Source organism: Paramormyrops kingsleyae, chromosome 9, assembly GCF_048594095.1.
Source record: "Paramormyrops kingsleyae isolate MSU_618 chromosome 9, PKINGS_0.4, whole genome shotgun sequence".
Taxonomy (NCBI): domain Eukaryota; kingdom Metazoa; phylum Chordata; class Actinopteri; order Osteoglossiformes; family Mormyridae; genus Paramormyrops; species Paramormyrops kingsleyae.
In genome coordinates this window covers 32549176-32561009 of record NC_132805.1, presented here as the reverse complement: position 1 = coordinate 32561009, position 11834 = coordinate 32549176, and the positions used below count along the sequence as shown (strand labels likewise).

The 11834-nt window shown below is 47.2% G+C and overlaps 1 protein-coding gene and 1 long non-coding RNA gene across 5 annotated transcripts in view; one reads left to right on the top strand and one right to left on the bottom strand.

Annotated features, from left to right (window-relative positions):
- Positions 1-958: 958 nt before the first annotated feature.
- Positions 959-7092, bottom strand: LOC111844623 (uncharacterized). Of its 2 annotated transcripts, none has more exons than XR_011993137.1 (3): positions 6695-7092; positions 4585-5904; positions 959-1001 (listed from the first exon to the last, which is right to left on the bottom strand). It is a non-coding gene; the product is annotated as an uncharacterized lncRNA (long non-coding RNA). The 2 variants fall into 2 exon arrangements; XR_011993138.1 differs by lacking the exon at positions 959-1001 and adding an exon at positions 1797-3527.
- LOC111844588 (low-density lipoprotein receptor class A domain-containing protein 4-like) overlaps positions 4635-11834 on the top strand; it is a 40282-nt gene continuing 33082 nt past the window's right edge. The window contains exons 1-2 of one of the 3 annotated variants that reach the window (XM_023813173.2): positions 4635-4770; positions 11317-11457. In XM_023813173.2, the coding sequence (XP_023668941.1) occupies positions 4731-4770; positions 11317-11457 (181 nt within the window). In that variant the 5' untranslated portion in view covers positions 4635-4730. Of the gene's footprint in view, positions 4771-10759; positions 11174-11316; positions 11458-11834 lie in introns of those variants that run through there. The other 2 variants (XM_023813165.2, XM_072716804.1) reach the window with 2 other exon arrangements.

The window sequence follows — 11834 nt, the reverse complement described above, 5'->3', positions numbered from 1 at the left end:
GAGCGCGTGCTACAGTCAGCCTCTCCATCTGCACTCTTCCTCTTTCTGCCTGTCCGTTGTCTCCATCAGAGCCACTCGGCATGTGAAAGGAGTCTCTCTGCCCGGCATCCCGTTTAACTGCCACGCTGTGAAATTATCCCCCTCATCGATCCTCCTTTCTGCCCCCCCCCCACACCATATTAACACCAGATGCTGATGGTGCGTTCCTAAGGTTACGGAACTTCCTCAGACTGGCGACTGTTTACGGAAGGATGCAGTTACATTGGTCCACCCCAATGGGCGTTTAATGTCCTTTTTTGAAACCAATATGTGTTACAAAAAAAAAATAATGTTTTTAATCCACAGGATGATATCTTTAAAATTCATGGGAATCTATAGAGCAGAGCGACTCTTAGAGAAAACTCTTAACTCTGTATTTGTTTGTGAAGTTATTTCCAGTTTCTTACATCAAACATGAATGTAGCGTGGAGTCATTCAGCCTCTCAATTAAATGCGAGTTATTACCTTGGTGTTTCCATGGGCTTAGCAGATAACAGAATGGCATTGCAGTGGGTTTCTTGTTTGTCTTTTCTTTTCTGACAGCCAGGCCTGTTGGTTTTAAATGGACATCCTTGTTTGAGGCCCACATGTTCTGTATAAACCCCGTCTGTGGAGTTCTGTGTTCAGGGGCCTGTCTGGTGAACGGCGTGGGGGCGCTTTGAAATGGGAGCGTTCCGTCCATCTGACAGCATCGGTACCGCTGAGACCGGCTGTACTAAAGTGAAATGGATAGTGGAACCTTCCCAGTGGACTGCTGCAGCCTTATCAAAGCTCTCTTCAGATTCAGAAAAATGTTTATTAACGCTATATATATAACGATATATGTTAAGATTTTGTTGCTGTTTTGTTTCACGGTCCCGTAACATGAGATGGTTACAGTAGTTATGCCTCTAAATAAGGGTCTGTTCCCTCACATCTGTCTTCCTGACTCTAATTCCCTCTTTTTCTTGTCCTTTCTGGCTCTGCATAGAAAAAAGTGGCAGATATTCAAGTCTGGCAAATAAGTCAATTCCCAAACACAACTGAACAACAACCAAAAAAAAGTTTTGCTTTCCATTCAATGCTGCACGCCAGTTGAATGTTTTCCTCTTTTTAAAAAAAAATTAGGACTTTGATTCAAGCATTTTTTATGTAATAATCACATTGTTCTGAAAATGAATGGGACGGGGGGGCTCTCACTGTGAAATAACCTAGATGCTTCCTCTGGCACTTTGTCTGTTTGATTTGGATGAAATCCCGCTTCTTCGTGGAATGCTGCTTTGCGACACTGAGCCGTGCCTTTGACTCGTGGGGGTGTCTCTCTCTCTCTCTGTTTGTCTGTCTGTCTCTCTCTCTCTCTCTCTCTCTCATGTCTCACTTTGTGTCTCTGTCTCTCTCTCTCGTGTCTGTCTCTCTAGCCTCTCTCTTTAATGCTCTGTGCACCTGTGTGACCACACTTTGCAGGGTATCTAGGGTAACATGACATGCTTTTCCCAAGAAATGCTCTCTCTCTCTCTCTCTCTCTCTCTCACACCCTCCAAGACGATGGAGATGATGGTGAGACGGGAGGGTGCCCCCCCCTCCCTCTGACTCTGGTTCTGACTTTGTGGTAACTTCTAGAAATGTCATCAACAGTGATGCCAATTTAATATTGGCAGATTTAGGGCAGTATTTATTTTGCCCAATTTGCTTTCAATTTAAGGTTCCGAGACGAGTGCTTTGCTATCTGTTACTACATTTTAATTGTAAATTGATGCTGAACCTAATTAGATGTTCACTCAGATTTTTAAAAAAGTTTTCTGACTTCAATTTATGGTCTCTGTGTTTATTAAATGCATTTATTGAACAGAAAGCAGTATAATCTATAATATAATTCTACTGCTTGTAGTTTAAATCTTAATCAATTAAATTATTTAGGTGGAATTGTTACCAAAACAATGTAATTATGCTAATATTTAAGTTTGTATTTGTGTGTGTGTGTGGGGGGGGAATTATTTTTAGAATTCCCCACAATGTAATGAAAACCTGTTATTTTGACATTGTGGGGACCATTTTTCAGATCTGCAGAAAGATCTGTGAAAAAAGTAAAAATGCTGAAAGACTTGTAATTTGTCTGGTTACTTATGGTTAGGGATAGGGCTGGGTAGGGGTTAGGGTCATCATGGTGGGATTAGCATTTCCCCCATAGGAATGAATGGACAGTCCCCGCAAAGATATACTTACAAACCTGTGTGTGTGTCTGTGTGAGAATTCAGTACTGTGCAAAAGTCAAAGAAAATGTTTAAAGCTAATCTTATTTGGGTAGTAAGTGTATACTTATTCAGAAACACAGTATATCAATAAACATTGACAATAAAAACTAAGAAATTTTCTCCAAAATGTTACTGAAATCTTGTTGGGTGACACCGCTTCAGTTCCCAGACCTCCTCTGGGGCACCACAGCAATACCATGTATTCACTAAATTTCACCACCGGCTCACTTTAATTAACTTGATGAGGTACTGCTTAGCTAAACATAATGTGCTTGTGTTCGAGTCCATGGGTGTATTGGATGGTTACTGCAAATACTGGGGTGACTTTTGGGGGGGGTCTCCAAATGTCTAAGCCAGCATACTTTGACAGACATAAAATCGTAGGTTTACATCAACATCAGGGTAATTTAAGCATAACTTTCTTCAGCACCCCAACATTTTTGCACGGTACTGTATATTTTCTCTTTGTCAGGGAAGGTGGGGGCTCCGCTGTACTTGGGAGCAGCTGCAGGGTTTGGCGTGGCCAGTTCACTGACGTACTGGAGCCCATGTCAGAGACATGGAATTCCCACTAAGACGTCTGCAGTGTGATCCTCATTATGAGGCAGTGGGGTCATGTTAAAATTAGAAGTAAAGGATGTAGTGTGGAGATAAATTTAGACAATCACATGCACCATACTCTGGGATTTCTTCCCCAATTAGGACCATAAGGCCAACTGGCGGTTCTGGGGAGAAAGTGCTGCTGTAATACATTGTCCGGTTGTTACTTTTCCTGTGACCAACACAAGTGTGCAGAATTCAGTCCATTGCTAAGGACAGTGATCCTCTTATGCTGGTTCAGTGACCAGCAGAGTGTGCACACCCAGGTGGTGCACTGTTCCACGCAGAGTTAATAATAATATATTCACAAGTACTGGAAAAACAGGCCTTAAAGTCTGCATGCAGTGTTAAGACTTCACAGTATGTGCAGTCAGACATTCTCTGAGCATGCGATCGAAAGTGTTTTGATCCTTCGTAAAAATGTCTTCCATGATTGGTACCGTTCTCAGATTTTTGTGTAAGCTTTCCTTAGCAGGCCTGTCATGTTTTAACGGGTTCCTGTCTGAGAGAATCCTTTGCGGATTTGCATCCTTCCTGATCCGATGTGCTGCTTTCACTTCGGGCCGCATGGTTTCTTTCTTCGTCGCATAGAAAATCAAGGGTTCCTTGGCGCCATTTTGGAATTTGGTTGCAGTGCGTCGTTCACCAGAGCCTCCCCTACGCAGGATTAACAGCCCGTTACTCTCTGTATCATACACACACATAATTCTCGTAATTCCAATGGACTTGTACCATATTCTATTACCCGAGCTTACCCCCCACCCATGTTTAAAAGCATATAAAAGAGTCCCGATTAAAGTCTGTCATCTAGAATCTGTTGGCCCTGTCAGCCCGGTTGCCAAAGAGTGCTTTGTGCTGTCCTGTTGTGTTTTTTTTATCTTCAGTATTTTTAACTAGCGCCGTGTTGTTCATCTTCGCGAACAGACCTCCCTTTATTCCCAGACAAATGCTGCTTTTGAAATGGAAATGTTTTTCTCAGTACACGCCACCTTCGGCTCTGTTTATCTTCCCACTTCAAAGTGCTGCCCTGTCATGTTTTTTTTGCATCTGAACAAAAAAACAAGAGGGTCATCGTGTTTTGCCTTTTTCAAACTTTGTTTTTTGAGTGTCACAGTAGGTGGGTGGGGGTGGTGGTGCGGGGGAGGGGCTGGGGTTTCCCTGCCCCTGTTCTCCTGTGCCATGTGTCTCTTCATTTCTGTATGAATGCCCAAGGGCCGTGGGTTATCGAGAGACCCTGTTCCTTTGGGAATGATGCCGCATTTCATTTGTTCTCTCTCTCTCTCTCTCTCTCTCTCTGTCTGTCTCTCTCTCTTAGCTCCTTGTAATTGTCAGCACCGGTTCAAGCTACTGCATCCGGGACGAGGGCCGGCATGCCGATCCGAGCTGCGGTGAAGCAGGAACATCTCTAAGGAAGCTGACGCCCGCACTGACGATTTCGGCCACTGGGACCTTCGTTCAGCAATGGCCGGGTGTTTCTGGCTGGGGGGATAACTCTAGCCCCTCTTCCTGGTCCCCCACCCCTCCCCTTTCTCCTCACCCGCACACGTGCACCCCCCAACCACGTGTCTCGAGGCTGAAAATCAGGAGATCAGTGACATTTGGATCAGAAACCCTCCATCGTACTGTCCATCTGTACGCCCCCTGCTCCCTCCCTCCCTCCCCTGCCCCCCCTTCCCTGAGAGCCTGTCCCAGTGTTGACAAACAGCGAGCTCACCCCTTCTGGCTGGGACCCCCAAGGACAGCGCCATGGGGTCCTGAGGGGCTGAGATGGACGGCAGGCGACGGCCGCGATTCTCCCAGCAGCCCACACCCACTCGGACTGGTTAACGTTGGCATCACTGGCTTTGCTGGGGCAGCAGTATGCAGGAAGCTGACTTTCCAGCCACAAATGCTTTCACAGGTAAACCCCAGGAGATGTCAGTGGTTATCACTTTACTGCTGTAAATAAGCATCAATCCCAGGCCTAAACCCAGATTCCCTTTTTAACATTGTATATATTTTGCAAGCTCCTACAGCCTTACCGTTAGTCGACTGGTGTTTGCGTGCGATGCAGTGGAAGCTGTTTGGGCAACGGTACGCCCCGAAATTGTTTGGCATTCCCCACAGTTTCCCTCATAGGATACTTCGACTCCTGCAATCTTCAGCGGCAACTCAGAAATGGAACAGTGTCAAAATCTGATGAAATTAAGGCCAGCTTTAAATTTAATTTTTTTTCCTAATAGATTTGTAACGCTGTAAATGGGCTCCCCTTCACAACTCTGAGTGCTCCTACCCCCAGAGTTTGTTTACTGGTTAAAAATGCATTGCATAATACATTAGCTGGTAATTATTTTTGCCGGAAAATAGTTTTGACAATGTGATACATGGGTGCATGTTTTGGCTCCATAAAAATGTTAAAAAACAATTTTATGGACTTCATATCTTACCACAAACAAGATAATGCCCTTGCATATTAACAGTATACTTTTTAACAGGGAAAGTCTTGAAGAAATACTTTTTGAGCTGCTGATTTAAAATTGGACATCTTACACATTACTTCACATCTTTCCATACATTTTTTCCCATGATGCCCCTCTTCAAAGATGTGAAACCAGGTGTTCTGACTGATCACTGGAATGGCAGAGGAAGGGGCATGACTCCTGCACGTTCAGGATGGGTAGGCAAACAGGGGGAAGAAATCGATACCATCAAGGTTAGAGAGTGTTTGTTTACTGCGCAGTTCGTGTTGAGTGAGCGATGCCGCTCCTCTGAATTGGCCGGCCTGCCCCCAGTGTCTGTTATATCGCTCTGTTTCATTGTATGCAGGAACCGTTCCATCCAGTACCTTTGCCTGTAGAGATTGAGGTGTCAGTATTTGGCTTGTATCCTTACATACTTTAATTTGAAATGGCTTCTTCTGCGGCCTCCATTCTATCGGAGTGTGTCCTTTCCCCCCTTTGTCCTGAAGTGGCATTGGAAAGCAGCAGGGATGAGTTGATGTTTCCTCCCAGGTACCGGACGCCAGCTGAAGAGCTGGTTCAGGCCACTTTTCCACCTGTGATGCAGTGATGAGCTCAATCAGGGAAATATCTTCAGCCATGCTGCACCAGTGAGTAGAATGATGAAAGGGGAACAGAGAGGGAAGGAAGGAAACCTTATGGTACTTCAGCTGTGTCCAGCACAGTACTCCGCTGTGTCATGTGTGTTGCCTTTGGTTTGCAGGTGTCTGATAGCCAGACAGAGGACAAATGAGCCAGTTAAACTCAATTTTTTACAATGACTGATTTGTGATTTTAATTCCTGGTAGGTTACTGAGTCTTAGAAGAAGCTACTTTTGTAATATATAAAGAAGTGGATGGTCAGACAAACATCCGTGACTGGCCCCCGTTCTTCCCCGAAATCACCCAGTTTCATGATTATTTGTTATTATGTCTCTCTCTCCCCTGTCTACTCTGCTCTGTCCCCTCTCTGGGCAAAGTCTTTTTTCCTGCTTTGTGTTGCCCCCCCACCTGGAATGGAATGTAAGCAGCAGACGGTAGAGGAAGGAAGGTCTGAATACAAAACGGGAGTACTGTATCGTCAGACAAGGGGAAGGCTCTCTCTCTCTCTCTCTCTCTCTCTGTCTGTCTCTCTCTCTCTCTCTCTCTCAAGGAGGCTAAAACCATTTATTAGTAATGTCTGGCAGTGGGGCTGCACCAGAGAATTGTACCTATCTTCACAAAGCAGATGCATTTTAATTACAAAAAAGGGGAAAAAAATAATCCCTTTCGATGCAACCTGCACGTTACCCCCCCACCCTTCCTCTCTCCCCTAGAGCTGCCCACAGAGAGTTAAGAAATACTCACACTAAAGGGAGGCTGAGGCCTGGCAGTATCCGGAGCCACGCTGGCCGCTTCTGAGCAATTTTTTATTTTTTTTTAACTGAGAGCCGCTCCTTAGGCTGAAAGGGATAACAAGAGCCGGCTCTGAGACGAGCATCATTAACCGTGCCTTGCCGAGGGTGCGGAGATCGGGCGTCGTGTCACCGCGGTGTCCCTGCAGACCAGGCGGCTGAGTCACGGCTTGGTTCCCTCCTGACCCGCCCCCGTTACGAACCCGGCTGCGCTTTGGTTTTGTTTACTCGCCTCCTGCACTTTTAAAACCCGGCCTCCCGACCGTGATAGCGCAAGTTTAGCGTGACCTACATTAGCCGGCAGACTGTGATTGCGACAGCCGGCTAGCGCCGGGAAGCGCGCGGATTACGCGAGCTGATTCTCGCGCGCAGAATTCCGCGTGGAGTTTCAGTTTTCGATCTTACGGAGCAACGACAAGCCACTAACACAATGTGCTGCGAAAAGGTTTACGTAACGTAATTTTTCCTCGCTACTGACTACAGCACTGTAAAAAAAAAGCTCTAATTTATTTAACCCGAATGCTAAATATATATGAAAGAAGTGCATATTGGCATACTACTTCTGTTCGTCTTTAAATACCACGCTAATGCCTCATTTATATGGATCAAGTTATTTCCCTTCAGAACATTTCAATGGAGATATTTTTTACGTGCTCCGCTCGAGTGACCTTGTTATTCAGTCATATATAAACACACTTTGGCGTCCTAGTAAAAGCCCCGATGAGCTCTCTACCTTTTGAAGGGTGGTGTTTAGTTGTCGGCTTCCATGGGTACATTTATTTTGCGTTAACCTAAAGTTAACCTTACCCGGTTTGTTTTTCTTTCCTATGATGTTCTCCCGCTTTCCTATGCTTTTCTTTGAACGTTTTTGTTTGCCCATGTGTGTCTGTTTTTGCCAGTGTCTTCATCTGTTTTTCTGTTTGTCTGCCTGCGTTTTTGGGTTTTTGTCCGTCTGCTTGTTAATTGCTTGGTGTTGAACGACCCTTCAGGTCATTCAGGAATTGGGGAAAATGAGAGAGTCTGTAGTGTAAGCAGAGAGGAGACAGGGAGTGTTACATAGGTCATCGTGAGTGCTTAATCCTAGCAGTGCTCATTGAAGGGTGTGTATGGAGTTGGTCGCCAACTGAAACCAGAGCGCTCCCGTGTGCACCTCAGTCAAACCTGTCGGTGACCTTTCGTCCGCTGTGGCGGCCCAGGCCGTGAAGTACCTGGGAGCGCTGCCAGAGAACCAGTACGGCCTGCAGAGACCCTGTAGCGAGAGGCCCTGTCGTTCCACAATGTGCCAGGCGGGACACGTCCCGGAAACACTCTCTTGCTGAGATTACTTGCCCGAAACAGCCTACCGGTGTCCTAGAGGCAGATCCTATGGATCCAAATTAAGATCACGAAGAGGTTTTTTTTCTCTCACTGCCTTTGTTGCGCTGTGTCCGTTAGCCTGCAGTATAGTGTGGTCCTACATCAGCATCTCAGGTTGTTCTCGGTTTCTGACCTGCTGGTCGAGTTAAGCATTGGACTCTACTATCACAGTTGTCTTCAAGTTGTCTTCTTGATAAACGATGGAAAGCATTTGTTAATTATTAATTGGGTCTGCAGGAAACACCATTTGTTTAATCATAGCTTTTGATAGTTCTTAGGTACTTTACTGGTTCTAAACCCAGGATTTCTGCGGTTAAACATCCAGCTGTATAAACCGACAATATATGATTGAAAAGCTTCTAGTAACACAATCACGATGATGATGATGATGATAATGATAAATATTAAGAAGTGTTTTCTGATGAGGTTTCTGGAAATTCAGTCATCGTCCAGTAGGAATTTGAACCTGAAATGTAGTCACCAGTACAGCACCCTTTGCTGATATTTCTGTGAAATGGATTTTGCTCCTCTGCGTTTCCTTTGGTATGAGGAGAGTTAAAAGGCTTTGACTTCCATTGACCCGCCACTCACTACCCATCTGACAGACAGTTGCCCGGTTACTGAGCCCCTCATTCACGCTCTGTTGCAGGACAGCAGTGCAGGGGATGCGGTTTGAAGATCCTCTTTGCTGTCTCTTCCCCTACACCTCTTTCGCCTGCCGTCTCTCCTTGCTTCCCTCGCTCCGCTCCCCTCCCTCCCACTCAGTGCGTCAAATCTGCCACCTCAGCACATCCCAGACATGCTTAATTATCCCGGCTGAGCCAAGGGCCGGGAGGGGGAGGGGGGGGGGCGGCAAGCAGAGGAAGGATGTCCCCGATCCCTCATGCATCGTCCGTGCATCTGCAGCACATTCATTACTGGCACTTGGTGCAGCGGAGACATGGGGGAACTCGCTGAGATCAGGCCAGTGGGGGTGGGGGAGCTTGCGCGGGACAGGTGATGTGGAGGTCACACCCTCTTGGGGGTGAGGGCTGTCACTTCTGGTATGTAGGTTGTCTCCAAGGCCACTTCACCCTCCTGTTCACAGGTGATTTCTGCCTCATTTCTCATCGCGGCTGTAGTTTGTGAGGAATGCCGGGTTGGGTGTGGCTTATTTTGTTTTTAATTGTGCCTGCAGTTAAGATGGGTCTCGGTGTTGCCATGTCAGCCAAAAGGGTCGGAGCACACGGGGCCAATAACATGGCACATGAATTCCAGCCGTCACCCTCGGAGATGCCAGACGCCGCTCGCAGTGTTTTACGTGTTGCCGCATTACGGCACGCTGTAGGTGCCCCGTAGGCTGTAAACACTGGAATGTCTTAATTATCATTTGTCTGAAAGCCAGAAGGGTCGTGCTGTGACTGTCTGCGGGAGATGCATGCCTCTTTCTCTCATTAAAAGTCAAGCCCCCATTTCTCATTTAGTTTACTCCCATCTAATCTTGAAAACTGGGCCTGTTTTTTATTTTTACTTGTTTTTTTTCCTCCGGGTGGCGCTGTCTGTGAGACGGGCGGTGCAGTGGTGTGAGAGTGCACGGGCGGTGCAGTGGTGTGAGAGTGCACGGGCGGTGCAGTGGTGTGAGAGTGCACGGGCGGTGCAGTGGTGTGAGAGTGCATGCTAATTGCTGCCCAGGAGTGAGGAAGTGAAAGCTTTAAACGTGCTGTTTTCTCCTTTTACGCGGATCTCTATTTTTTTTTCCCTCCCCCTAGCCTGTCTAGACGAGTGAAGCACAAGCTGTTCCTGTTCAACAGGGAGCCACGGGGAGGGGGTTTGGGGGGGTGGGGGGGGGGGGGTTAGAAAATCTGCTTTGTCATTAGGATCTTTTCCTTTTTTTTTTATTAGTATCGGCCTGATTTTAGCAGGTCAGCGGAAATTGCCTCCTGAAGGAAATACATTTTGAATTTGAACCTCTGCTGTTTTTCCCAGCCTGGCCACACGGCACGGAAAACACCGGATAGGTGCTCTCTGCCTGTGAGGCCTCACCGATGCTCACCATGTGCACCCAGAAACACTCTCGGGAATATTTTCATACAAAAAAAAAAATAAAAATCACGGCCCGAGGACGCTGCAGTGGCACCGCCGCAGTGGCACCGTGTGTCAGGGCTCTGGCGGTGTCTCTGTAGGGCTGCTTCCCGCCCTGCCCCACCTCACACCGTGCCCCCGGCTTCCTCTGTGCCTGGGAGGGGCGCCGGGGCAGCCGGCACCTGGTGCCCATGCTGCGGCTCCGCTGGAAGCCGCGGGTGGGCAGCTCACTGACTCTCCCACTTACCTTTTTAATCTGCTCATTTATTCACTCCTGCAGTGCCAGGTGGGGTAGCTTCCTATCCAATTAATGACTTTAAATAAGCAATTAACTGAAACGTTAGCGTGCGGCACCGCAGACTCCATCTTAGTCGTTGTTGGTTTTTTTTTTTTTTTCCTTCCTTCAAGTTCTGCTCCAGTCTGTCAACCCTGTTATTTTTCTCCCTTCTTTTGTTTTTCTTTGTATGCACCTGAAAAGTCTTAGAAGGTCTTAGTTTTGTACATTTAAGCCTTGGTAACAAAGTCAGACAAGAAAATGTTGAAAATCCCTCACAGGTGAGGCTGGAGTTTTTCTTTCTCTCTCTTTTTTTTTTTCCTGAACACACATTGAACGTTTATATTTTGTCTGCTGGTCGCTGATTTGCGTGATGATGTGGAGCGAACAGGAGTCTGCCACCCCCCGCTGTGGGTGGGGCGCACGGGGAATATGTTTGTTTGTCATTGTCCTCGCTCGATCTCAGTGGTACGGCATCAGTTCGCAGTGGCTGATTGACGCAATGGACGCCCGGTTGCACCCATAGAAATCATTCCACCATCTAGCCATGAGTTCCATCCAGAACAACTTGGATATCTTACAGGTAGTCAAGTAGCTAACTTTTTGTTTATTAGATTGAGTCTAAGCATCATCCTCTTACGGAGCGCTCTACCCGCCGGCCCATGGCGTCCGTCAGCCTGAACGTTCAGGACACAAAGCGAATCTCTCGGCTGATACAAGCAGATCAAAACAGAAAAGAGGGTGAGGCGGGGGTCGGGGTGGGGGCAGGACTGTGATGTAAAGGAATTCAGTGAGGATAAGAGCTTGGGTCAGAGTGGCTTGGGTTTGCTGGGGTGGTGAGGTGCGAGTTTGGTTGTCATGGAGGCCTTGGTCTCTTTCCCCAGAGTGCAAATTCCAGTGCAGCAATGGCAACTGCTTACGTCTTGGCTCCTTAATCTGCAACCAGCTGAATAATTGTGGGGACAACAGCGACGAGGAGAACTGCCCGGTGGTCACCCAGCACCCCCCGCCCGGCATCTTCAGCTGTGAGTACCCCTCCCTCCCCCTCGCCGTTGGCCTTCGTAGACACACTCTCCCTCTCTCTCACTCTTTTTCTCTTTTCTACCACCTCCTTTAATCTTTACTGCCATTCATCCCTACTCTTCTGCTCTCCTGCTCTTCATTTTATCACGGTGCCTCTGTTCTTCTTTTCCGCTCCCGTCTGGCCCTGTTTTCGGGCATCACCTGTCGTCCTTGCCTCTCCCTTCCTCCATCCTTTTGTCATTTCATCCCTCCTGCCATCCTTTGCTTTGCAGTACATGTTCCTTCTCTATGCTATCCTTGGTTCCTGCTTATTCCTGTGCCTGCCCGTTAGTGATACTCCTCTGTTCTCCTTGCTATCGCTGTTATTATTTTTGGCCCA